This window comes from Scatophagus argus, chromosome 10, assembly GCF_020382885.2.
Source record: "Scatophagus argus isolate fScaArg1 chromosome 10, fScaArg1.pri, whole genome shotgun sequence".
In the NCBI taxonomy this organism is placed as follows: Eukaryota; Metazoa; Chordata; class Actinopteri; family Scatophagidae; genus Scatophagus; species Scatophagus argus.
Genome location: NC_058502.1, coordinates 12364479 through 12390982, shown reverse-complemented (window position 1 = coordinate 12390982; position 26504 = coordinate 12364479). Strand labels below are relative to the sequence as shown.

At 41.7% G+C, this 26504-nt stretch overlaps 1 protein-coding gene across 2 annotated transcripts; it reads left to right on the top strand.

Annotated features, from left to right (window-relative positions):
• Positions 1–14: 14 nt before the first annotated feature.
• Positions 15–25367, top strand: ptpn20 (protein tyrosine phosphatase non-receptor type 20). 2 transcript variants are annotated; one of them, XM_046401771.1, is made up of 47 exons: positions 15–324; positions 2417–2564; positions 2794–2957; positions 4075–4140; positions 4244–4423; positions 4589–4664; positions 5254–5334; positions 5636–5711; positions 5955–6108; positions 6370–6441; positions 6641–6815; positions 7027–7162; positions 7267–7405; positions 7513–7665; positions 7806–7991; positions 8103–8265; positions 8361–8628; positions 8733–8812; positions 9286–9363; positions 9483–9590; positions 9708–9824; positions 9982–10190; positions 10453–10554; positions 11602–11695; positions 12318–12403; positions 12863–13034; positions 13425–13636; positions 14100–14198; positions 14317–14849; positions 14953–15592; positions 15896–16066; positions 16195–16369; positions 16466–16676; positions 16760–16797; positions 17086–17172; positions 17853–17914; positions 18312–18473; positions 18556–18805; positions 19222–19331; positions 19493–19575; positions 19970–20103; positions 20209–20357; positions 20554–20644; positions 21789–22123; positions 22230–22445; positions 23051–23113; positions 23209–25367. In XM_046401771.1, the coding sequence occupies exons 2-47, from the start codon at positions 2441–2443 to the stop codon at positions 23317–23319; spliced, it is 7191 nt and encodes a 2396-aa protein (XP_046257727.1). In that variant the 5' UTR covers positions 15–324; positions 2417–2440; the 3' UTR covers positions 23320–25367. The 2 variants fall into 2 exon arrangements, with proteins under 2 accessions (XP_046257727.1, XP_046257726.1); XM_046401770.1 differs by lacking the exons at positions 15–324; positions 2417–2564; positions 2794–2957; ... (30 more) ...; positions 16760–16797; positions 17086–17172 and adding an exon at positions 17515–17684.
• Positions 25368–26504: the final 1137 nt, after the last annotated feature.

The window sequence follows — 26504 nt, the reverse complement described above, 5'->3', positions numbered from 1 at the left end:
ACCCCGCTATTGGTGGCCCTGACCTGTCGCTGTCAAACCGCGAGGCTAATCCAATTAAGTGTTTAAAGGCGAGAGGCTAAGAATAGCCCCAATTACAGTAAAAAGTTTCAGACCTTCGGCGGTGCTGCTGCTGCTGATAGTGCAAATGAATGGGGCACCATGCATGTGTAGTTAATGTCAAACCTGCCAGAGCGGAGCAGCCTTTACCGAGAGGACGTCAAGGCAGCAATGCGATGATCACAAGGATTATTTTGGATCCGTGGAGGAAGCACTGAAGATAATACACAGGATCACACTGCTGACATAGGTCACATATGGTACCAGGTAATATCTCTATCACTGAGTGTTCTTCATCATCTCCCTCCTTCATAGAGTGCTCTTTGGCAGTCTGAGGTGGGTGTCTTCATGCTTAGATTCTGTTTATTAACCAGAGATTTCAGATGGTTTCACTCCAGGCACAGACCATAGCTGAACATTCACAGGACAGTGCTGAGATTCACCTTTAAGTGTCATAAAATGCTCACTACAGCCTTCATATTCAGGCCTCTGTCGATGAAAATATTCTCTTGGTAACATTTCTTGTCTGTTAGAGGCTGCTAAAGGTTGTGGCTACATAAATCAGACCCTGACCACAGTGGCTTAATGTCCACACTGTCACAATGCTGTTTGTGGTATAAATGTGTTAATGTTTTGTCACTGTGGTGAGAAAACAGGGTGTAAGAGACCCAGATCCTGAAGAAATACGTTGTCCCAAATTCCCAAGAATACAGTGCAGCTTCTCCTCAGTCTGTGTCTACATCATGTGGCTTGACTGCTTAATGGTCAGTAAGGTAACAGGATAATAAGCCTGGCTTCACAGCATTGGTCCAATAGCTTTAAACCTGCAGACACTTTGAGGGAGAACAGCTGCTAAAGTTTTGCACCAGAGTGGATGTGTGTAGTAGCACCTGACAGTTTCGCACTTTTCTTCTTTGGTCCTTGTAGGATGATTTATATGTCTCATCAATATAATGGTTTTATCACTGAATTAAAATGGGCTTTGGAGGCTGAAGAAAACCGCATGACCTCACAGTTTTTATTGGTGTTTTTGTTTTTTGCTAGCACACTCAATCACTTTCCAGTGATGCAATCTGGGTATCACAAGCTGAGGATAAGTTCAGTTTAAGAGAATGATTTGATCAGGCCTAAAGTAATTGGTTTGGTGTGTATCAGTGGAAGCGATGCTGTTTCTTTCAGTACACAGTAGTCTATTGTTACAGCTCAGGAGCAATAAAAAACCATAATGGCTGGGTCTGACACGCGTAACCATGAATCAGGAAAAACAGATTGTATCTTCTGTGACTGTGGTAGTAGTATAGTTTGTTCTCATCTCATCAAAACTTTATTTAGTGTCTCATACTTTCTTGCCTTTTGTTACAGCTACTGCTGGAACTATTCTTGCTAGTTTTTAATGAAGCCTTCCAAAATGATGGAAATGTCAGGTCAAGTCTAATTGATAGTTAATATGTATAAAAAAAATGATCTGCCCAGATTTACACATAAACGTGAAGAAAATAACGGGAATGCTCTCTCTCAGAACATACTGATCAAACATAAGAAGACATTTTACCGTGGAACTGGTTCAGTTTTAATGTATGAGTCTGCCTTATCTTTTCTATTATAAATGGCATTTGTCAAATTAAATCTAACTGAAAAGAAAACAACACAACTAAGCTTATAATAGGGTCAAAATAAATATGTATGTATGTTTTATAACTGACTGCTTAGTGCAACTAATGAAGAAGTTAGAAAACCGGTCCTTGCATTTCCTAAAGCTTCCTCTGTCTGCCAGGTCAACTGTTTATAGCTGCAGCAGTAATACCTGCACAGTATGTGACAACAAATTAACATGGGATCATGACACAGTTGCTTTGGTGCCAGAAGCACAGCTCCTTCAGAACTGCCCTCTGGTCAGAAGAAAGCCTATTATGAAATGGGTGGAGCAGAAAGAGCGAGAGGCGCTGAGACTAATGGACTAAGATAATCTAATCTGAGTCCAGTGCAAAGAATTATCTTTTTCTCTGAACTGTCTCTCATAACTGTCTCCAAAGACAAAATACTGTTGACAGGCCTTGTCAAGATCAGTAATAAACTCCCAGAGAGATGTAAAGATGACATTGTAAATGTGATAAGAGGATAACAAGCTTGATACAAAGAACGTGGGGCTTAAATTATTCTCATGAGTGGAGGAAAACATACAAGAAATAAACTCCTGAAGATGTTTGATTTACACAATAAAAGCCAGAAAAATGAAACCTCACCTCAGAGTATCACTTTGAAGAAAGGCTCTAATAAGGGGTGCTTTGTGTGTTTGTGTGTGTGTGTGCGTGCATGCATGTGTCTTTGTGCTCACACTGCATGTGCGTTTCGTCCTCAGGTGCGTTCTTGGAATGTGTGCAGGATGAGCAGCACATTTGTTACGTTAGCTGAAGTACTGGAGGCACGAGGGGGACCTCTGATGGAGGAGGAGGTCTGGTCCCTGCTGCTGGGCACTGCAGAGTCTTTAGTAGATGTCTCCTATAAGGGTAAAGCGTTTTAGACAATCCCCTGCTCTTGTAGGCTCACACACATCATGCCTCAATGCTGTGTGCACACTATTATGTTACTGCAAAGTCAGTGTAACATTAACATTGGAATTTATCTTGCAGTTTTTTTTCCCGTTTCACTCTGTGTGACTTTATCAGCAGAATCATATATATACATGTATATATATATATAAATATATATAATGAGACTTCCTACTTTTTTTTTCAGGTCACAATAATATGTGTAACATCATAAGCCCCACCTCCTTGCTGCTATCAGCCACTGGTACCTTAGCATTTAAGAACTGTGGCCTATCAGATGAGGTATCCACCTTCACTGCTCCTGAGATGCTGCAGGGCCGTGCCAGCTCAACCAAACCTGCCATAGAGAGGGTCAGTGCATACGTTCTCGTACCTGTCCTGATAGCTCACATGAAATTGGATTGCAGACTTGTCAAACGCTAAAGAGCATCAGTTCTTTTTGATTTCTTACCAGTGTCTTTAAGCTTATATGCTGATATGTCTTTCTCCTTGGAGTGTAAAATCTCAGGATGAGTTGAAGGACAACTGAGATGTAAGCACGCCATCTAGTGGCTGAGCAGGGGGCTATCAGCCTAGAATTCTGCACTTGCCTGTTAGTAGAAAAGACCCTAAAGTATCTAATAATTAAAACATTTGTACAGAAGGGAAGGTTGTCAAAGAAACATATGCTAAATGTTTATATTTTTCTGTATAAACTCCTTGAAATAAATAAGTTCAGAAACAGGGATGGTGCTAACAGATTATCATGTACTCAAGATTATGTAATCAGGTTACAAAAATTAGTAACTATTATCAGCTATTATCAACTTTTATTTTTTATTTTTTTTTGAGTAAGTGCTTGTTCTCCATGTGTTTTGTCTTTAAAAAATAGCAACAAAAAGTTAGATAAAAGAAACACAATCCCACATGCTGTAGAATACACACAGTACACCTGCACTGTGTGCCAGTTCTCTTTTTTAAAGGTAACTTTATTTTACCAAGTGTAAATGCTAAATATGCAAAATCCATTGCATTTGTATTAAAATGTTTTGATATGTTTAGAGAGAAAAAATTATACTTGTAATTTTTTAGTGCAAGTGCAATATTTTCAGTGTTTGACTTTGAAGTAATCCAGAAGTATTCAGATTAGATTAAATGTTTTCTGTAATCCAGTGTATTATCTTACTAAATACAAAAAATGTCATTTAATTTGAATTCAGTAATTGACTATATTTCAAAGTGTTCTGACCCAACACTGTGAACAGACACATCTTTTTCTTCATGGTTTGATCATTAGATCCATTATATCAGCTCTCAGTTTGTTGAATGGTATTTAGTTTATAGTTCTCCTGCTTGAAATGTTGTGTGCCAATATGTGCATCCAAAATCCCTCACTTTAGCACAGGAATGACTACACACAGTTTGTATATTCTTCCTCATTATAGCAGTATTTCTGTCTTGTCAATAATGAATTGATTTTGTTGCACAGATGCTGGTGTATTCACTGGGTATGACTCTCTACTGGTCAGTTGATTTTCACCTACCTCAAAATCAGGTGGGGACCCCCTGACACAAAGCATTTCATTTTTAATTGAGGTACAATCACAGTCTCATACCTTTCCTTTTTGCAATGTTTTTTGCACTTTCATCCCTCTCAGCCAGTCCAGTTGAGTGACCATCTGAACAGCCTCCTCCTCAGCATGTGTGAGGACCTGGCCCACCGCAGGGTGAATCTCAACTCCATCCTGGAAGCCTGCGAATCTCAGCATAAAGCCTCCATCCTGCCACCGCCCCCCAAAATCATCAGACAGCTGGTGGAGGAGGTTTTTCATGAATCAGTGAGTCTAGCTATCCGCCTACAGTATGTTCCTGTCTACAAGCATTTCAGCTTCTCTGTGGGGCTTGTTGTATGTGCCAGTACTTGAAGGCGTACTGCATAATTATCCACATGTTGACAAAAAAATCCAAGTGATTTTAAATAGGAGGGACTTTTTTCCCTTCAGATGGATCATGGATCTCTGCCGGACAGTAACGTCCCTTTGAGTGGCAGGAGCCAGGTGATCAGGGAGAGACTTCATGGTGAGCATGCACGTTAGAGTCCCGATGAACGTTAGACTAATGTTAATACATCTGAAGAGTCACATAGGAGGGGAGAAAACTGAATGGGAATCTTTGATTTTGAACTTAGGCTGGGGATTTTCTTGAATAAGAAGTTTTGGCAACTACGTAAGTCTATGATTACTTAACCATACTTCATGACTTACTAAAATGACCAGCACTTTGGTGAATAACTTGAATTCAAACAGCAGAAGTTAATGGCTGTTCTGTTGTGAGGTGATAACAGAAAAACTCTATTGAATCTTTTGTAGACTATTACTTTGCCCTCCTTTATTCTGTTCATCAACAGTTTTACCTTTGACCCTACATATTTAGTATTTGCAGTCTTTTGCCTGAAGCCAGTGTACAGATCAACAAGATTAAAATCTTAACCTAAAGCAAGCCCAGGATTAGGTTCTTGCGAGAGCCAATAATCAGATACAGAGTGCGGACGCAGCAGGATAAACCTCTCTGCTAGCTAGCCTCATTGCTGCCCAAACATCTCAGCATCTCCAGGGAGAACAGAGACGGACAGGAATCAGACATTGCTGTCATCTTTCATCGTTGACAGGAAAGAGAGGGCCATTTTCAGAGTTCAGCGACGGGAGTGCTGAAGGCAGAAGATACTCAACAGACTCTGACTCAAAGTCAGGTATGCATAAGAAACCAGACCTGAAAAGTAGGTAGAAAGAAGGAAAACGTTACTGCTGTCATCTTGTGTCCACTTAAAAAAAATTCCTAGCGGTGAAACAACCATTACCATCTCTATATCAACACTCAAGTACAAATAACTCAAAATTGTACTTAAGTAGAATCAGTGGTTTTTCTAAATTTTGACACTAAGAATTTCATTTCTCCTTCAAATGTATATTGATTACATATATATATTACTGGTCTTATTGATTACTAACAATTGGATAAACCATATCCCTAATTTTATGCCTGTTTCCCAGGGAGTTTACCTCAGAGACCTTGGAGACAAAGACCACGAAGCTCTCCCACACCATTGTACCAGTCTTCTTTAGACAGGTTTGTACTGTTTGCATGCATACTTACACACTATTACCACCAGTACTGTAATTAAAAGAAGATTCTTCAGCTATTAGAGCTGCATGTTGACATAAATAAATGCACCCACCTCCCTTTTCGAGGTCACTCATGGTCTGTACTGACTTTTTTGACAGTGTCTCAGAGTTTGACTTTTCCAACTTGTCTGCACAACTATTACACAATCTGTCCTTCACCACCCTTCCTTTTTCTCTCACTCCTCAGACTCCCTCGAGGGGTTCGTCACAGGGACAGCAACAGCAGTTGGCTTGGTAGGAGCCCCCACCACGACATCTCTCCTAAGGCGTCGGGCAGATCTCATAGTCCTTCCATCACCTTCAGTGAATCCTCACTCAGCTTGAGCCAGAGGAAAGCTAAGGTAAGAACAGAGATTTTTAAATGTTTATCCAGTGACATAAATGCGAGGGCAGTGTTTCTTTTGGAACTTAAAAATGTATCTTGTTGATGTCTACTATAAGCAGCATTTTCACCAGTATATGTTGGTATTGTATGGGTGTGGAGTATTTAGCGCAGTTGAGAGTCCAATTTAATTCTAAGAGCAGACAGCAGAGGATAGAGAAGCACAAAGTCTGTTGGGTGTGTTGCTGCTTATTTATTTTCTAAATGTTTGTTTTGTCAGGCTTTGGGTCCCGAGTTTGTCAGAATGTCAGACGAACAACAAATTGTTCTCGAGCTTCCTGGATCTATTGTGGTAAATTAATGATTTCTGTTCATCTCCTTTCTTTCTGATGGGTTTTAAAGTAAATTTTTGGGTTTTTTTTCACTCTGTTTGAACTTGTCCTTTCTTGCATCCTAAATGTCTGTTTGCACAATTGTATACTTATATATGTGAGTGTGTCTGTAGGTTTCTTTATGTCCACGTGTGTCTGTTGTTTATGTGTCCACCACAGTCCAGAAAGGGACGCTCTTGTTCGTCTCAGAGAGAAGTGACTGTAGTGCTGCCTAACGGACAGTACGTGGTGGTTCGCTGCGACATTAAGTCCAAAGCAAGAGATGTGTTCGACATGGTGGTGGCTCATGCAAACCTGGTGGAACACTTTTACTTTGGTCTTGCCTTCCTTGATGGTAAGAGGACTCAGTGAGTGCGTTGACTGAACATCGGCCTGTGATTTCACAGTTGGCCCTAGGGTGAACTTGGAATAATATTTCAATTGTTAACAAGTTGTTTTACTAAAACATTGGAAATTAAGTTCCAGTCATTTCTTAATGTTTGTTTTGTGATTTCAGTCACTTCAGAGGTCTGAGGTTAAAGAGACTTTTGTTTTTCATTGTGCAGATGATGAATATTTCTTTTTGGAGCATGAAACAAAAATCTCCAAAGTTGCTCCTGACAGTTGGAAAAAAGGGCAGATGTCCTCCTTTTTGGTGTTTCTTCGAGTCAAATATTTTGTTGATGATATTTCCTTCATTTTGTAAGTACATTACTGTTGTTTTACATGTCGTACATTAATTTATAGAAAGGCATAGTTCAAAGAACATTTCTGCTTTATACTTAACTGTTTATCCTTTTTCCTAGGCACAGACTGACTCGTCACCAGTACTACTTACAGCTGCGTAAGGATATCTTGGAGGACAGGCTTTACTGTAATGAGGAGACAGGCTTGTTTCTTGTAGCTCTTGCTCTGCAGGCTGAGTTTGGGGATTACATGCCAGAGGTACAGTGGACAAAAAGCAAAATGTTCAACTTTTGTCTTTGAATATCAGCATCATCTTTCAGTGTCTATCATAGTAGTGCATTTGGTTGTTTTGTGTGTCTTTTTAGTTGTATGGTAAGAATTATTACCAGCCAGAGCATTATGTGTCCAAGAGGATGTTAGAGAAGCTGGCCCTGCCCAGTATCAAGGAAGAGTTGCCAAGACTTCATGCATGTCATGCCCAGATGCTTCCTGAAGAGGCAGAGACAGAGTACCTGAAGGTGTCCAGACTACCAGTTCATCCACTCACACACCTTGCACTTGTTAACATTACTTTTGATTTGATGATAATATTTAAAATTGAATGTCCTCTCACACAAAGACACACACACACCATTTTAAAAAAATATGTACCCTTCAGATTGCCCAGCAGTTACCCGAGTATGGGGTTATGTTCCACCGTGTGGGTAGAGAGAAAAGGCCAGTGGTGGGAGAGCTGGTTTTGGGGATCTGTGCCAAAGGAATCATTGTGTATGAGATGAAGAACCACGTCAGGACTGTCACCCGACGCTTCCTCTGGAGGGAAACCGACTCCATATCCACTGGGGTAAAAAGAAGTGGCATTTCAGTCAGATTTTCGTGTATGAAATATTACTTTGTGCGGCTCATTTTGTTCTGACACTGAGTAAATGTATGATGATTTATGTCTGTCTTTCAGCGGCGTAAACTGATTATAGAGTGTGGTGGGCCCAGCGGGAAAAAGCACAGTTTTGTAACAGAAAGCTCAAAAATAGCACAGTACCTTCTGAACCTCTGCTCAGCACAGCACAAGTTTCATAGTGAGATGACATCACGACAGCTCAACCACACCATGATACCAGGTGGGAAAATTTTGACTGTATTGAATGTATAGTTTTGGGCTTTGACAATACACAAAGATGACACAAGTTTATCTGATTCTCCTCTGTTTGTCCAGATGAAAACATGGATAAGTATGTGTCTGTCTACCGGGGTCGTAACTTGAACCTTAAGCGGCTCTCCTGCTCAGAGGGCATGTTGAACCATGTGGGTTTGACGCCTGGTCAACCAGACTCCCTCTCCAAGTCCTGTGATGACCTGACTGCCAAGCTGGAGGAGCGACTACGTCAGCAGAGAGAAATGAGAAGGGAGATGAGCAGAGAGCTGAACAAGGAGCTCCCAGAAACAGGAGATTTCAGGGACGTGAAGGACCGACAGAGTTGGAGGTAGCCCATAGTGATAATGACATTCATGTTTTTCGTGTAAAAATAAACTCTCTGTGGACATTAAGGAAGTCATCATGTATTATCACTGTGCACATGTGTTGTAGCACGCCAGAGCCAATTCCCAGAATGATGTCCAGTGTCTCACTACAAAAGCAGGACTCTGATGCCTCTTCCTCCATACGTGGTGAATATGTCTGTTTTTTGTTAACACATACAGAGGGGTGACAAATTAAAGGAGAAACTACATTAAGCATCTTTATTTAGGCAATGGAACAGCATGAACATCAGGAACAGCTTTAATCTGTATTTTTCCATAAAATATTCCCTCCTGGGAGGATTTTATGGTTGTAGTAGAGAGCACTGTCAGAAAAACAGCCAAAAATAATGAACAGGTGTTTAAATGGTCCCTCATGCCCTGTACATAAGCATCTGCATTTGTGTCTCTTCCCATTTGCTGAGTCTTTTTGTTTAATTTGTCATTCTTCTGTATGTTCAAACTAGAGTTGACGATTGTTTTTCTTTGTGTGCTCGGATCTTTTTACCACAGTCCAAAGACATGTAGATTGGGTGATGAAGAAATCCTAAATTATGTCCACTTCTGATGTGACTGGATATAGAGAATATGTAAATGAATTTACAGTGGTCCATTATTTGCAGTTGATACACCAACCAGGACCCCACCAGAGCGAGAGATAGTCTGTGTGAACCTGAAGAAAGATCAGAAACTGGGCTTTGGTGAGTTTATCAAAGTGGACTTAGCTGTGAACTTGATGTCAAATTAATGATCGGAGTGCCACGTATCTGATTCTTTAACAGGAGGCTTTTGTCTTCACTCCTCTCTGGTCCTGTTTCAGGCTTTGTGATAGTGGGCGAGGACAATACTGGTAAACTTGACCTTGGGATCTTCATTGCTTCCATAGTGCCTGATGGGCCTGCGGACAAAGACGGACGAATCAAACCTGGTAGAGTGCAACAGCAATGGGAGCTGACTCACACATTGACAGAGATGAAACTGGGCCGCACATGACAAAGTATAACAAGGATTTTACAATGATTTGTTGATTTTTTTTTTTTTTCAGGTGGACGTCTCATCTCCCTAAACAAGATTAGTTTGGAAGGAGTGACATTCAGTGACGCTGCTGCCATCTTACAGAACAGCCCTGAAGAGGTGGAGCTCATTGTGTCCCAGCCTAAACGTAAGATCTGCTAAATACTCTTCTGCATGCACTGTGGAAGAATTCATATATCAATTCATACATAACTATGAAGCTATTACTATATGTAGAAGTGAAAATTAATACAACTTATATGAGTACAGAGATCTTTTATCCCACCTGGTTGTTTTCCTGTTAGAGTCTCTGAGGGACAGCAAGACTTCCTTGACTCAAAGCACTCTTGGTTTGGCGTTGGAGAAGGGTTTTGGGTCCCAGACCACACTGAGTGGCACAGAGTACCGTCCTGCCATGGAGGAACTGGAAGAGGCCATCACTCTGTCCAACATGGCAACCCCAAAACAGGGCAAGAAGCTTCACATTCCTGTCGTGCGCATACATGATGCTCAGGTTAGAATCAGCACTCAGCTAACATTGGCTACATATCAGTGGCTTTGCTTCCACTGAAGCAAACTTTCCTGCATGAGGTCAAAACTGATAGAGTTTAACCAGTGCTAAATGTTGGATCAAATGTGATGATGGCTGTGATAAAACTCTGAGTCATGGTCAACCATCTGCATCAGAAGTGTCCTTCAGTCACTTGCTACCACTAGATGCCTTTTTAATCGAAAACCTTTTGCTCCCTGCTTACTTCTTCCTTGTCGTTTTTCAGGATGTTTGTTCCAGGTCCCCTTCTATCTTAAGTTTGAAAACTGGAGAGCGGTTTATAGTGGAGCTGAAGAAAAGCAGTGGCAGTCTTGGCATCAGTGTTGCTGTGAGTGAATGGTTGTTTTTTTCCCTCAGTTACCAGTTTAGTAGGTGCACCTAGTTAAAATGAATGCAGTCTAATAAAAACGTGCAATAAATCCTACCGTCATAAATATAGTTATAACATTATAATGGAGCGGCACGGTGGTGCAGTGGTTAGCACTGTCGCCTCAAAGCAAGAAAAACTCCACATAGCTCCTTCTATGTGGAGTTTGCATGTTCTCCCTGTGCCTGCGTGGGTTTTCTCCGGGTAAATTGCCCCTAGGTGAGAGTGTGTGGTTGTCTGTCTTTGTGTGTTGGCCCTGCGATTGACTGGCGACCAGGGCAGGGTGTACCCCGCCTCTCGCCTGTAGTCAGCTGGGATAGGCTCCAGCTCCCCCCGCGACCCTGATGGATAAGCGGTATAGAAAATGGATGGATGGATGTTATAATGTTCAGTTTTTGTTTAAATGTTTTAGAGGGCTTGTGATTCAACCATTTGATCATTTTGGAGTCTGCATTATATTGTATTAAACAGTGAGGTGTTTTTGTTTTTTAACCCCTTCGTCATTGATTTAAATTCAAAAATGATAAAATAAAAGAAAACGTGCCAAAAACTGCATCTTTCCAAATGGCCATACAGCTGAATCAACAGACCTTTAAAACAGTTTCAACACAAACCCTCCATGAGATTGTATTAGGTTTAGCTAAGTGGACCTAATAACATGGCACCTAAGTGTATTTTCCAGCTAGTATAGAGCTCACTATAGAGATTAGTTTGGATTATTTTGTCCACACCCACTATGACTAAAATACTACTGTGTCAAGGTAGAAAGTCTTCTGGCTCATTCCAGTGTTGACATATTGAAACCCAAGTAAATTGTGCCAAGAACTTAGTGGCATAGCTGCCTTGCGTGAGATCAGATTAGACAAACCAATTAATTTACACGACTGAGCTAAGGACAAGCTACGATGCACAGTAACTTGGATCCCTACACGCTGAGTCAGTGTACACTGCCAGGGTTATTTTAGGCCTATGACATTAATCACCTCTTTGTAATCTTTTTGCCAAAAGGGAGGAATAAACACCAATGTGCGATATGGAGGCATCTACATCAAAAGTCTGGTGCCTGGAGGTGCTGCAGAGCAGGATGGGCGCATTCAGATCGGTAATATATTTTTTTCAGTATGTGATATTTGATGCCAAAAACACTAAAAGTTCTGTAAATGTTGGATTTTGTGCCGGATGTACACTCATCTTCTGTTTAAGTAAGGAAGCAGTAGCAGAAGTCATTGTCATTTATTTGCAATTTCACTTCTGAGAAGTTTTTTTTGTCACTGTGTTTTGTCTTGAACGACAGTACTCCAATTGATTTTGCATCATCATCAAAGGACATGATGATGATGCTGTGAAATGTGCCACTTCGATTACAGACCTTTTGTTATCTTTTTTTTTTTCAGCTTCCTTAAATAAAATATTAAATAACTGAATGTGGAGGGAAGAAATATGACATGGCAAGTTATGTGATAATATATGATATGATACTGACATTTTTTTATTTTGTCATTAATTTGCATATTGTTGTGCTTCTGGAGCCACTATTCTATGTCGGTATTTGCTTGGTTCATGCTTCAGTGAGCAGGGACAACTTTCAGATTTGTTAACATGCCCGTCAACCACACACACACACACACACACACACACACACACACACACACACACACACATTCAAACCATTTATGCATTGATGTTGCTAATGATGATGAGATTTGTGTTTGTCTGTATGACAGGTGACAGACTGCTGGAGGTCGATGGCTCCAACCTGAGGGGTGTGACTCACCAGCAAGCAGTCGAGTGCCTGAAGAGGACTGGGGAGGTATACAAACACACACAAACATGCATATGCAGTCATACATAGCCATGCCTTGAACCCTAGATTCTGGCAACACTGACACTGAACATAAACATATGTTTTTTAAAACACTTTTATCTAGGAAGAACTGATATAAATGCAATAATATCAGCAAAAGAGAATATGTAATTGTGTGTAATTTTGTTTGACTGCACAGCTTCTCCATATAAGGTCGAAGGAGCTTAAGGGTCCAACGAGTCCTTGCAACTAAATGATGTTTTTCGTTCCTTTATGGTTTAAGTTTAGGACTCGTTGGACCCTTAAGCACCTTCGACCTTATGTGGAGAAGCTTTTGCAATTCATATTATTCAAAGTTGGTTTTTCAATATCCCCTGAAAAGGTACCTTAGCTTGAGATGCTGTACACAGTGAAGTGTAAACAGTTAACATGTAGAGAGTGTACATGTGCATCTCATCCTTGTAGGTGGTGAGCCTGCTACTGGAAAGGGAGCCCACAGTAATACTGGAGCCCAGACCTGACTCACCCTGCCCCCCATTGGCCCACAGTGCATCACATACACAATCCTCCAGGACTGATGTCTCTATGGAAACGACCTTGAGTGGTCGAGCCAAGGACTACAGCTTTGTGACTGATGGTGAGGGAGCAGACGAAAGGCGTACATACGCTCTCAAAAAAAAAAGAAAAAGCATGCACACACACACACACACACACAAAAGGCCCAGAGGTGACTCTGAATCATCTGACAGCTACATTGTGGTTGCTGTCAGAGTCATCCAGAGCTGATGCTCCTTCAGTCCCCCCGAGACTGAAACCTTGAAGCTGCCTGTTCAGTTTGGTTAAAGGGACAGGCCTCCATTTCTATGAAGCTTTCTTTTTTTAACTGAAAATGGTCCAAAGAAATGTGAAAAAAATGATTGTTTGCTTTTTTTTAATCACAATGTACCAAATCACAGCCCACAATATTAAAGATTACACAACACACTTTAATGCTCCAAGATTTCCCTCCATCTCTCCTCTTTCCAAGAAAACACGCATGAGGTGATACTGAAGAAGAGTTTGTCTGGCCTCGGCTTCAGCTTTAACATCTCGCAGCTTCGCTCAGGGCCTGACCGTGGCAGCGTGGTCCGCATTAAACGTCTCTTCCCAGGTCAACCAGCGCTTGAGAGTGGCCTCCTGCAAGAGGGAGACATCATTCTGTCGGTGAACAAAGAACCTGTCAAGGACCTGTCTTACCAGGTAAGTTTATCAGAGATTTCAAATGATTTTTAATCCCTAAATATTTAAACCAGAGTAGTAACAACCAGTGAATTTCCACAGTCACCATAAGAAGGTGGTTGCACTATGTGATGAAAAGGTTTAAAAGAGTAGACTGGTTTGGCAAGGTTCTGACTATAGCTGAAAAAGTATCGACATGCTCACTGAAGGCAGCGCAGTAGGTGAATGGACCGGTGAGTGCATCAGCAGCTCCACTGGCCCTGCTCTTTCTTAAGATCTTCACAACGTCATCGGGTCACTAATCCTTTAATCTCATTTCACCAAAAATAACAATCTGGTTGTGTCATAGTGTTTGTTTAGTGCTAAGGAATCACAATGGCATTCACACAGTGCGTTTAAACATTTAACAGTTAAATAGTTTTGTTCAGTTTGAGTCTGACTCAAGCTGTACCCAAACCCTCTGTACTTCTTTGGTCATATTCAGAGAGTTTTGTTCCTGCTACGTGGAGCTCCGTCTGAAGTTCATCTGCTGATCTGCCGACCAGGTCCTGGACTTTTATATGATGCTGATGACAACACACTGGTGAGCTCACATGCACCCAAGTGCACATGTGCACACACACACACACACAGATAAAAAAATGCACCAGTTAGACCCAGTAATCAGGACAATCCGTCTTACCTCCTGTCTGAATCTGCAGAGTCCTGCACTCTTCCGTGAGGTTCGGTCTCGGTCTCTGGATATTCGACTGGGAGAGGACTACAGCCAGCTCCTTAAATATCAGTATGATGACAAAATACCTGTCCATAAGCAGACCCCCACCCAAGAGGAAGATCTGACCAACGCCATAGAGAAAAGCCCAGAACCCCCTGCAGCTCCAGCACTCTTGGAGACTGAGGAGCATGTGGAGAGTGAAGTGCAGATCAATCAGCCTCCTCCATCTCCTCCTCGTTCACCACCCTCACCCACCTCACCCACATCACCTCCGTCACCAGTCTCACCGGCCTCACCGGCCTCCCCAGCATCTCCTGCCTCGCCTGTATTACCTGGTTCTGGCTTCACACCAGTTCCACCAGAGTCACAGTCAACCATTGGGAAACTAGAGGAACAACAGGAAGTAGAAGCAAAGGAGAAGAACAAGGACAAGGAAGAGGAGGCTGCAACAACAAGAGGCTCAACTGTTATGCTTATGGATGTCTGCCCTAAGACAGCTTCAAACTTTGCATATTCTAGGTAATGTATCAGGTTCTAGAACTGCAATTTTTTCCATTTATTTACTTGTGTTCTGATTTTGTATCTACAGTTTCCATTTCATGTACTGTTTGTCTATCGACAGCGGAGTGAGAGAGGAGGCAGATGGAAGTGTGAGCTACTGCCTAATGGGAAATGGTCTGACTATCATGGCAGATGAAGAGTACTTGACCATCAGCTCCACACTGGAGCCTCCTCACATCTTTCCCTCTAGTCTGGCCACTCAAACTCCAACAACCAACCTCACAGCCCTCCTCTCTCAAACCTCCAGCAGCTCCTCTAGTTTCATCTCTCAGAATCCAAGCCTCGGCCCTCACATCCCTACTTCAGCCATCACACCCCTTAAACTCTCATCTGACACCCCGACCACTTCCCTGACCCACCCAGCTCAGCCACTCACAACCCAACCACCAAAAGCCAAGCACCACCCGATCCAGCAGGGGCTTCTTCCGAGTCACTACAAAGTAACCTCCAAGAATGGAAGGCCTATGGCGCCTCCACCCCAGCCTCCTGCTCCACCACTGACTCCCATCATGGCCCAGGTCATGTCCTCTGCACCTCCCTGTGCCAGTCAACCTGCCCCAACGCTGCCATCCGCAGTGCTGCCACCTCCTGCCCAGAGCCACACTCATCTGAGGGAAGAACCAGAAAGGAAAGAGAGACAATACAAGGATGATGATGATGATGAAGAGAATGATGATGAGGAGGAAGAGAGTCGAAGAAAGGCAAGTTTGTGATGTTTTATGTTCTGCCGCCTAAAAAGCAAATTATCTTACAGCATAACGTATATTAAAATGCTTATTTATATAAAACATTTCAGCATTGCTGTACTAAATTTTCAACAAATGTTATATTTTGAAAATCTGTGATTAAAGATAAATGAACACTTGTTTTTTGTCCACAGGCCTCACCAAGGTCACCAAACTGTTAAAGCTTTAACATGAAGTGATAAATTAAAAATACATTTTGTCTTAAAGATAAATTGGAGAATTTCTGCTGTAAAATGCTGCTTGTTTCTTGGCTGTCAGGGACAGGTTAAAGAGTTTGAGCTTACAGTGGTTCTGACCAAGTCCAGGAATGGAAGCTTTGGGTTCACCATCACTCGAAGCAAGCTGGACAACTGCTACTACATACAGGAAATACTGGACAACCCAGCCAAGGCAGATGGACGTCTCAGGGCAGGAGACCGGCTCATCACGGTGTGCACACCCACACGTTCATGCATTTCTTCACATTTAAAGACTTGATTTTGTTGTGAGCTGTTTGTTTAGAGTGTGGGCTGACAAAGATGACTGTGAGCAATTCCTCCTCCATCATTTCTTTCCAGGTAAATGGGCATGATGTTACCAATGTGGCAGATGATTTTGCCATGACGATTCTCAGGTCATCTTCGAGAAGACTGAGTATGACCCTGGGGAGGGCAGTTACCAACCTGGTGGCCCCACCTTCCTGTGACAGCCTGCCTGATGTAGTTCTCCACAAGACTCCTTCAGGACAGCTGGGTGGGTCTTTCTTTCTTTCTTTTTTTTTATAAATTCTGTAGGCAAAGATACATAACCAGGATTGTTTAATTGTGTTTACTATATTTGTGTTTTTAGGTATAAAGCTGACAGGAGGCATTGGCAGCAAATGGCAGGGTATCTACTGTTTGGAGGTGGTGCCAGGCTCCCCAGCCAGTGAGGAGGGCAGTGTCCAGCCCAGTGATAAGATCCTCTACATCTGTGGCAGGTGCACACTCGGAATGACCCTGGAGGATGCAGTGAAAGCCTGTGAGCTGGCCCCACGTAAAGTTAAACTTAAAATCCTCAGGTATGTGCCCTCAAAGGTTAGAGAGGCTGAAATAGGTTTGTTTTTGCATCTTTGAATGGCTCTAATGTTTATGTTTATCACAGAGAAGACCAGCCAGTGACCCCCAAGGCTAAGTGGAATGGTAAGGCCTTCTGATTTATGGTTTCTTCTGCTTGGGTTAACCTGAGGATGCATAAGTAGCATAGTTTGGTCGTTATATGCTTTGATGGATTGCCTAGAAACCAGATATATGTTTCTGCTCAACTGGACAAAGATAATTTAAGTTCAATCATTACCAGAGAGTGTTCTCAGTTCTTAGAAGAGAGGTAGTTGTTTTTATTTTTTTTAGATTTAGCACCTGTAGTGGAAAATAATTGTTTCCTTGTACAACCTATGGTAGTGCATCTCTAACTAAGTTTTTCTTTTGTAGGTCTGTTTGACTGGAAAAAGGACAGGAAGTTCTTTGCTCGTTTTGAGGAGCCCATCTCTCCAGAGAAAGACTCTCCTACCGAAGACGGTGAGTATTTTTCTTTCTCTCCCACATATATTCATGTGTCTCATCTCCTCTGGGCTTTTACATGTTCTATCAGCGTCATGACTGGTTCCCTTTCACCCTTTCGCTTGTTGCTCTTTTGTCTGCATGAAGCCGGAGCTCAGTGCTGAAAGATAGTTCTCTGTCCAGCTCTGTGTGTGTGTGTGTGTGTGTGTTGTGTGCGTGTGCATGCGTGTGATCTGAATGCTGACAGACAGATCCTGGGCTCTCACAGCAGGATTAATAATTACCAAGCCTCAGGCCCTCCACTGGTGTATTGGACTGCAGGGCTGTAGGCATCACACACACACACACACACAGACAGCGCCACACAGCCAGTGGTCTACAGGGCAGGTAGTTCAGTTGCCTGGTGACGGTGCATGCAGCGGTAAGGGACAGTGGAGAGGGTCAGTCTGAAAAGACCAGCCTTGTTCACCTGTCATAGAAGAATCGCACCCATCAACACTTCTCTTTCAAAATGGCCAAAGAGGTGGGAGGTTGGTGTGGGTTGTTTTTTTTTTCAGTGTCCATTATAGAGATTTCATTGGCTGAATGCAAACTAGGCCTGAAAAATATGTATCTGAGACATTTTTTGTTTTCTTTCAAGTGCTTTAGTCTGCTGACTCATTGATAACTCCTCTTGTATTGTTGTTGTGTTTTTTCAGCCGGAGATGTGTGTAGGACTGCTGGGAATTTCAGATGTCTCTCTGTCAACCAAGAACATGATGTAAGTTTCTAAACATCAGTTAAATTCGTCCAGAAGCTCATTCTTTCTGGTGTACCTCTTTATTTTTGCAATCTCTTGCCAACCCTATGCTTTTTTTCATTGACTGCACATCTTTTGAAATGTCTGTTGAAACACACACTGTAACATGAGTCTACTGTGTGTCAATCTGCGAATGTATTCTTTGCTGGGGAGGTCACTGTCTGCATGTGTGTGTCTCTCAGGCTTTCCGTACATCTGATTCGCGCGTTAACAACACAATGACATTTTTTCTGCAGAATATAAGGCACTCCTTGAAATACACTGGAACAAAATTAATAATAATTGACACCCACTCTTCCCCTGTCGCTGATTTTCTTCAAAATCCTTATTCTCTTCTTTACTCGTCTGGTCTTTTTAGAGTTGCATTATGCAAGTGGAGTTCAAAAAACCAGAAGGAGGAGGCCTTGGCTTTGCTTTAGTTGGGGGAACCAATGGCAGTATGCTCAGAGTGAAGGAAATCTGCTCTGGTGGAGTAGCTGAGCAGGACGGTCGGCTGAGAGTGGGAGATATTCTATTAGAGGTAACAACCAATCATATATCCACACAGTTTTATTACACCCATAGTGGGGAAAACCCTGAAACCCTCACTGTGTGTACTCCAGGTGAACGGCGTGATTGTGTCTGGGCTGAGCCACAATAAGGTGGTTGATATCCTGCGTAAAGCTGAGGGTACCGTACAGCTCACCATCTGCAGAGACATCCTGCCCCTGGCCTACTCTGAGTCACCAACACCACCCAACATGTCTGCTCAGACTGAAGCAGTTTTAGCCGAGCAGCCCGCTCCTGTGTCCAGCCCCGATACCTGTTCCTCAACTGACGTCACACTGAATAAGCCAGTAGAGCGCCCACCTGGTATGATCTCTTCAGACTCTTGAATTTCATAAATAGAAGAATAACAGTGCTGGAATAAAGAGCTGTTGACTTAATTCAGATTTAAGAAAAAAAAAATGAAATTGAGACTTGACTGACTTGACTTTGACTTGACTGCTGTACTACCTCACTTACTTAACTGCCTACACTGACTGACTTAAAAAAAATTTAATTAAAGAAAGAAAGAGTTTTGATCTGGTAAAATCACAAAACAACAAATAATGAATAAGACAGAATCAGGGAGGAATTGCAAAGCTGTATACTCATACTGAATTAGCCTTTAAATAGTCCGAAGGAGCCCTTGGCTTTGTATTGAAAGACTTGTGACTTGACTTGGTCTTGCCTCAGAGGATTTAAAAACAGCTCTAATAGATTGTATGCTACTATCAATGTCTCAGGGGCAGCATCAGACCCTGTGGTCAGTGAAGCTGGTGTGTTCCTCACTTTGCCACCTCCTCCACCACATCAACAACTGACTGTTGTGACAGATGAGGCTGCAATTAAACAGGTAATGTGTACACTAATAAATATACATATACAAGTACATGAACTATAGTGTAATTATCATGATTTTAGCATTTACCCTTGTTTACCTTTTTACTAACATGTACGACTAACATCTTGCTCCTTGTGTCTGTTGCCTCCTCTGGCTGCCTGTCTGTGGATCAGGAGAGCTGTAACAGCACCCCTTCTCATCAAGCTTGCTGCCCATCCCTCAGTGTCACTGATATGTTGCATGGAGCTTCTGACAGGTATTAATCCCAAATTATTGTTATCTTATGTTGTCTACTTATACCCTCTCCACTTATCTCCCGCTCCTTCTTTTTGTTTTGGTCTGTTGGAGTTTCACTGTTAACCACAAGGAGGCAGCAGAGAGCAACAAATAAAACACCTACCTGAGATAAATCCTGCTGTCTATGGCCAGTGAGACAAACAATAGAGTAGCAGCCAGGAACTATATAGTGTTATTCTCTGTAGCCTCAAAACAAAAAAGTATAGCTTAAGTATTAAGATACTTTAGCCTTTTGTCTATACTGTATTTTAGGTGGAAAAGTCGCAGGGAAAGGAAGCTCAGCCTTGCATGATTTCATCCCTACCGAAGAGTAAAATTGGTCTGGTCTCACCCCTGCCCCCTGACTCCCCCAGGAAACAAATTGTGACCAAACTTTTGGACCAGTCTTGCAAAGACATCAGGAGAACCCAATCAGATGGCTGGAGTAGCGAAGAAGATGATGATGTATTTGATGCCACTGGTCAGGAAATGACCTCACCCCAATCAGGTGTCTTTTCCTCTTCTCTTTTGTTGATGTTGTCAGAGTGAAAATTGTATCTATGCTGAGCAATATATAAGACATTCATTTTCTTTTTTTCTTTCATTTCCTCAGGCCCACCCATAGTGTCAGAGGAGGAACTGGCCAGTTTAGCCCTCATTAGCCCTGCTAAGACCAGCCAGTACTCAGGCTCCAGAGTCAAAGCTCTCATCCAGATTCTGCAGCATCAGCTGGACCAGCAGGAACTGGTCAAAGAGTTTATGGTGTGTATGTGTTATAATGTACACACTTACCAATTGGTGTAAGTTATGGTCACTTTAACAAAGTGCAAAATTTCATCATTTAACTTTTTCCCACAATGATCCCGACATAGGGAAACACACACACACACACACACACACAGATAGATATTGTCATTAAAACACTGCAGTCTCTTTGTGCTCATGTTGTCCATTTCAGACTCTGGAGCATCTGAAGCCTTCTGATAACTGTCTGGTGGGGAAAGCCCCTGAGAACAGAGATAAGAACCGCTACAGAGACATCCTACCATGTAAGTCTGAAAGTGGACTTAATATATACTTTCTCCATTACTCCAAAACCCTTTGCTTCATTTTGCGTTCCCCTATCAGAGTTGTTTTTATTGGTGAGCTTGTAAAAGCTGGATACTCACAGACTTGGCATTTATAGGAGGGCTTGTTTGTTAGCTCCTTTCTCAGACACTCAGTTTAATCTGACTGTAAGGTCTTTACTGAAGGGATATGAACTATTTGTTTATAACACTTAAGTAATGTCTGCTCAGCGAATCATTTCCTACATTAGTATCAATAATTCATTGGTTCCACACTAATTTTCAGTCAGTCAATTACAGTCAGCCAAGTATGTTAAGATGAAGAAGAGGTGTATTTGTTACCAATCTTGTAATTATCTTAGATTTATATTTTTAATAAATGAAACAGCATCAGTAGAAAATGATATTATAAGCTGCATTAACAGGAACATCAGATGACTAAGGACGTTCTTAATGTAAATCAGGATAACCCTAAACTTGCACACACTCATGGATACAAACACATACAGAAGCATTTACTTCCTCAGTTCTCAGAGAGTGTTTGGGTGAAAAGGGTCAGAGTGGAGATGAATGAGTGTGATGAAAAGGATAATGACCCCCAGTGGAATATCACTGCACCTCACAAAATGCCTTGGTGCCAGCAGCCTGTTACAACTGCTGTTTGTGCAAATGGTCCAGATAAACAAAAAAGGCATGTTATTTACCAATCCAATCCTTTGCCTTCTACTATTCTATTCAGAGAGCCTGATTTCCAGTCTGTGGTTTTTTTGACCTCACAAGCAGGGTGGAGGACTAACCCAGAAAACATTCCTAATTGCTTTCGCTCTATCACCCCTCTCATCACCAACAAAATTCTTCACAGCTCCGGTTTGTTAAGCCCAACTCCAAGACCTAAGAGCTATTTACTTGGCTTTATTTACCGTATACTTGGATTGCATGCTTTTGGAACAACAACAAGGTAGGTAGTGTTTGTTGTTTATGACGTAGGGATGAATGTTAAAAAACAGAAGGGATTTCTGTCTCTCTGTTTGTGGAAGGATGCTGCTGAAGGTGTTCGATGTTTATTTCAATTATGAATTGATGCAGTTTAGGATGTTTTTTTTCCATCTGGCTCTTTCCCCTGTAGATGACAAAACTCGTGTTGCCATTGGAGACAACCAGGACTACATCAATGCCAGCTACATTCGCATGCAAGTTGGCAGTGAGGAGTTCTTCTACATCTCCTGCCAGGGCCCTCTGCCTTCCACAGTGTCGGCCTTCTGGCAGATGATCTGGGAAAGCAAATCTGACGTCATTGCCATGATGACCCAGGAAGTAGAACGGGGAAGGATCAAATGTCACAAGTACTGGCCGGAAAAGCTGGACGTACCTCTGGAAACTGGCAAGTACCAAATTTACCTGGAAAACCAACAGTACATGGAGTACTTCCATATCAAGGTCATGCGCATGGTAGAGACAGAGGTGAGAAATTTGTATAATGTTGTTAGTATTATGGTTTACTCCAAACTTCAAAATCCATCTTGAAGGTGAGCAGTTCTTAAACTTTAAACTTAATTTGTTATTCCAGACTGGTGAGGCTCATTTTGTACGTCACCTGAAGTTCACACATTGGCCTGACCATGGTGTGCCGCACAGCTCCGAGCAGCTGGTTCGCTTCATTCGCTACCTGAGGGCAGTGCACCACAAGGGACCAGTCACCGTGCACTGCAGCGCCGGCATCGGACGCACAGGAGTTCTCATCTGCACTGACATTATTATCAGCCTCATTGAGAATGATTTGCCTGTGAGTGGAAGCCATTTCGTTACTTTTACTAATAAATCTGCTTTAACATTATTTTAAAGTTTTTACCGGTGCTAGTGGGTAATAACTCTGGGGGTGGCAGTCATGGCTGCCGTGTCCAACACTTTTGTACAGACTAAAATATCCCAAACAGTATCAGATAGACTGCATGAAATTTTATATAAATTTTCATGATTCGCAGAGGATGAATCAACCAACTTTAACATTTTTTCAGTTTTTATTGAAATGTCTAAAAAGCTATTGAATGGATTGTCATGAAATGTTGTTCACATATTGGAGACATCAGCTGTCATCAGGTCAACAATTTATTTTTCAATACTTTAATACTGTAATTTGTCTTGTTGCTAATTAGCTAATGTTAGCATGCAAACACACTGAAGTAAGTCGGTCAAATGGTAAAAGATTGTACCTGCTAAACATCAGTGTGTAAGCATATTGTAAGCATTAGCAGTTAGCTCAAAACATCTATGCACCAGTACAGTACAGCTAGCATGTCGATGGACTCTTAATAGAAGACACAAATCAAAGTCATAGCCTAGTTCACACTCACGATATTTATGCATGCGATCTTCTGTCTCTGTCTTCAGATTAATGTGAGCGACATTGTAAAAGAGATGAGACTACAGCGGCATGGGATGATTCAAACCAAGGTCAGTGCCAACACAAGTGTTGAAGTTCAAAGTTCAAGCTTTAAAAAAACACAGTTGCCAAAAGCTGGATGTGCCCTTTGTCTTTCTGGTTTCAGGAACAGTATCTCTTCTGCTACAAAGTCTGGTTGGAGGTTTTACAGGGAATTTTACAGCTTCACGGCAACCAGTGGCAACCGGAAAGTCCCCAAGACCACAAAGTAGTTTGAATGTTTCCACCTTCGGTTCACCTATCTGTAAAGCACAGACTGTGTCTGAGAAACCATGTGAAGTCTGTCACAGCAATGACCAGTGATATCTTTTTCTCTTTTTCTTTGGCTGTAGGTAGTTTAGTTAGCGATAACAAGAAACCTGTACTTCTTCTCTGTTTTGATACTTTGTGTTGAGGCCTGTTGTTACAATGACTTCAGCTCTGATTTTTTTGTCGTTCTTGTATGTGCTCTCAGTGCTGTAATTATCTGTCAGTTTAATTTAGATCACTGAGGTTGTTTTGCCTTTTTGGGCTTAGTGAATTGCCTTCTGTCTCTAGGATCCTTTTTTAATTTTTGTGTCACTGATTGAATGTATCTCATTTAATTTTTTTCAACAACCTGTAATTCTTACATTGCATTAATTTTTAAGTCACATTGCATGGAATTTAAAATCTGGTAATATATCGGGCAGTAATGTCACTAATGTCATCAAAGTGCACAAGTGTACAGTTCGACCATCATACCAAAGGGAATATTTGTAACCTTGATGAATAGCATTTGATTAAGCATTGTGTTATCATTTCATTAAGTGCATTTGTACCCTGGAAAAAAGGGCATTAGCAGAAGAACACTATTGATTTTTCAGTTCATCACGTAAGGAAATGAAAAGAATCAAGTGCCTTGGAATGACTCACACCGCTTGCTCCACATTGACCCGGAGCCACTTGTCACAAGCGGTCGGGGACGAAGAGCGAGAAACTGATTTGAGAGCACCCAGCGGTGGTCAGACTGAATGCACAGCTTTCAGTCTTTTTGTGATCTGAGGTGAATTGAATGTTTGGTTGACCCAAACTAAAGAACGATTACATTTCATGTTTTAGTTTAATTGTAACTTAGAAACAATGTGAAGTTTGCACACCGCCTGTCAACATTTTTGTTTGTGGGCCCATTTTATAAAAAACATTGTCACAGTGAGTCCTACTAATCACATGTTGCACATCTAAATACAGATAAACAATGATTGAACATAACAAATGTTTGGATAAATTCATAAAATTTCAGTTCACTCTTTTACTTAAAGGTGGATAAGGTGTGAACACTCAATATCTAATTTTTTTGTAAAATGTACAAAACTGACTTTAAATGTCATTTAAATGATCAGTTACTTTTAGGTGTTATTTGTTATGTGATAACATCCTTTATCTGTATTCCATAGCTATTTTAATACAAACTCAGCCAAAAATGCAAAAAATATTATGAGGTTTACAAACTTTCCATTTTGCCACTTTAGATGTATATGATGTACAAAGCAACAGGACTGCATTTCCACATCACAGATCAAAGATGATTTATAGCTGCTGGTTTGAACCTCAACCTTTGGATGTAACTGCTTGTAAGCTTTGTTCTTTTAGCTGCTATCTCACACACACCAGCTCTCTTACTGCATGAAATCTCTCTAAGTACCGACCTCTGAGCCTGGAGTTTGACTGAATGACTTGAACATGTTCAAAATTTGGAATGCATCAAAGCAATACTCTCTACGAGCAGAGGAGATCAGAACGTCCACCTCGCAACCGATAGCGTCTTCCCAACAGATTGGAGCATGCCGATAACACATACACAGTACTGCATCTTTGCCATGTGGATGGCTTTGCAGAGCCGTCAGCCTCCGTACTGTGTATGCAAATCTTTCCAGTCAATGCTGGTCAGCTGTTTTCCAGCAATAGGTAACCCTCTGTTATGTGCAAATTCATGTTGTCTTTGAGATCCTGTTGAGAGGTTTTCTCTCTCAATTCTCTTCTCTCAAATCTTGAGAGAACAAGCAAAAACACATTTTGCACTCATCTGTGAAAATGCATCTTGTACAGCAAGTGCTTACGTAATGTGAAATGTAATAACCCTTAATTGCACAACTGCTTATTTATGCTAAATTAATATCTTGTCACTGTACAAGTCTCTGTGTAACCAGTAACTGAGAACAATGTAATACCTCTCTCTTTAATTAAAAACCTCTCTGAAACTTGTTTGCATGTTATATGACAGATTTTACCCCCTCGACTCTGAACACAACATAACTCAGCTTGAACAACGGAACAAGAGCAGCAGAGTGGATTTTCCCTGACGGCACACACAGAACAGAGAACCGGAGGCGGCCCTAAATCTAATTCCACTGAGCCCCCTCTCCACTTTTACTGCAGGGTATACTCCCTCTCGGGTTTTACTGCAGGGTAAATAAGCTGGTCTCACAGGGATCTTTGTGACAGCATGGAAACCCCTGGAAACGCACTGCACGCTCCTCGCACATATAAACCTGACGCTTGGGGGAAGCAGATTTACTCCCTCAACTTTTCTCTCTTTTCCCACTGCCCTTGGGTAGTATTGCTACGACTAGCCCACTCTTACACATAAACACTAATCCCCAATCACCAAACCTCCTCTTTCTCTTTGCTCAACTGCTCAGACCTTGTTATTACTGTAAGTTATGGCAGGCCCGATGGCAACTCAGTTATTCAAGGCCCATTCACATTTATGGTTTTATTAAACAGTTGTCCTTTGAATTTCCTACCACAAGACAAGACAAGAATTACTGACTGGCTCACTGACTCAAAGGTGATACTGAAAAGTAGGGAGGCTGGTAACTGAAAATCTGTTGAGCCCCAGAGTCAGCTGATAATGGCTGCATCAGAGAAACTTGAGCAAGGATCAGGGTGAAATTTCTTCTGTACAGTATGTAATCAAGTCCTGACAATAAAGCGGTCTGCAGGATGTAGACGAGAGCAAAGCTGGTGGTAAACTCATTAACAGAAAGCCGCTCGGTCAGACAGTGTGATTTAAAGGCTTAAGAAACGTGCAGAAATGAGCTCATATGCTCTCCGTAAATCCTTTTGCTCTCTTTTGGGCTCACAGTTTAACACAGACACAAGCCTGTTTTCTCTTTCTCTGTGTACTGATTAAAAACATCTCACAAATTATGTGGTGTGGAAAACTGTCCCAGACACACACACACACACACACACACACACTCCTAATGTTGATTCCATCCTCCTTTGCTGTCTCCTTGTCCCCTCTTGTCAAATTTCACCTTGAATTTTAAATAGGCAACTGCAAGTCTTTGTAAGACTTGAAACATTATGTGGAACTTCTGTGTTTTTTTTGTATGATTGATGCAGCACCATCCTTCTGTGATTCACTGGATAATGAGG

Coding starts and splice junctions, on each gene's coding strand:
- ptpn20 (XM_046401771.1), top strand. CDS start 2,441: ATGAGCAGCACATTTGTTACGTTAGCTGAAGTACTGGAGGCACGAGGG. Junction 9,825..9,981: donor CATTGTGTCCCAGCCTAAAC/GTAAGATCTGCT, acceptor TTTTCCTGTTAG/AGTCTCTGAGGGACAGCAAG. Junction 10,191..10,452: donor TGCGCATACATGATGCTCAG/GTTAGAATCAGC, acceptor GTCGTTTTTCAG/GATGTTTGTTCCAGGTCCCC.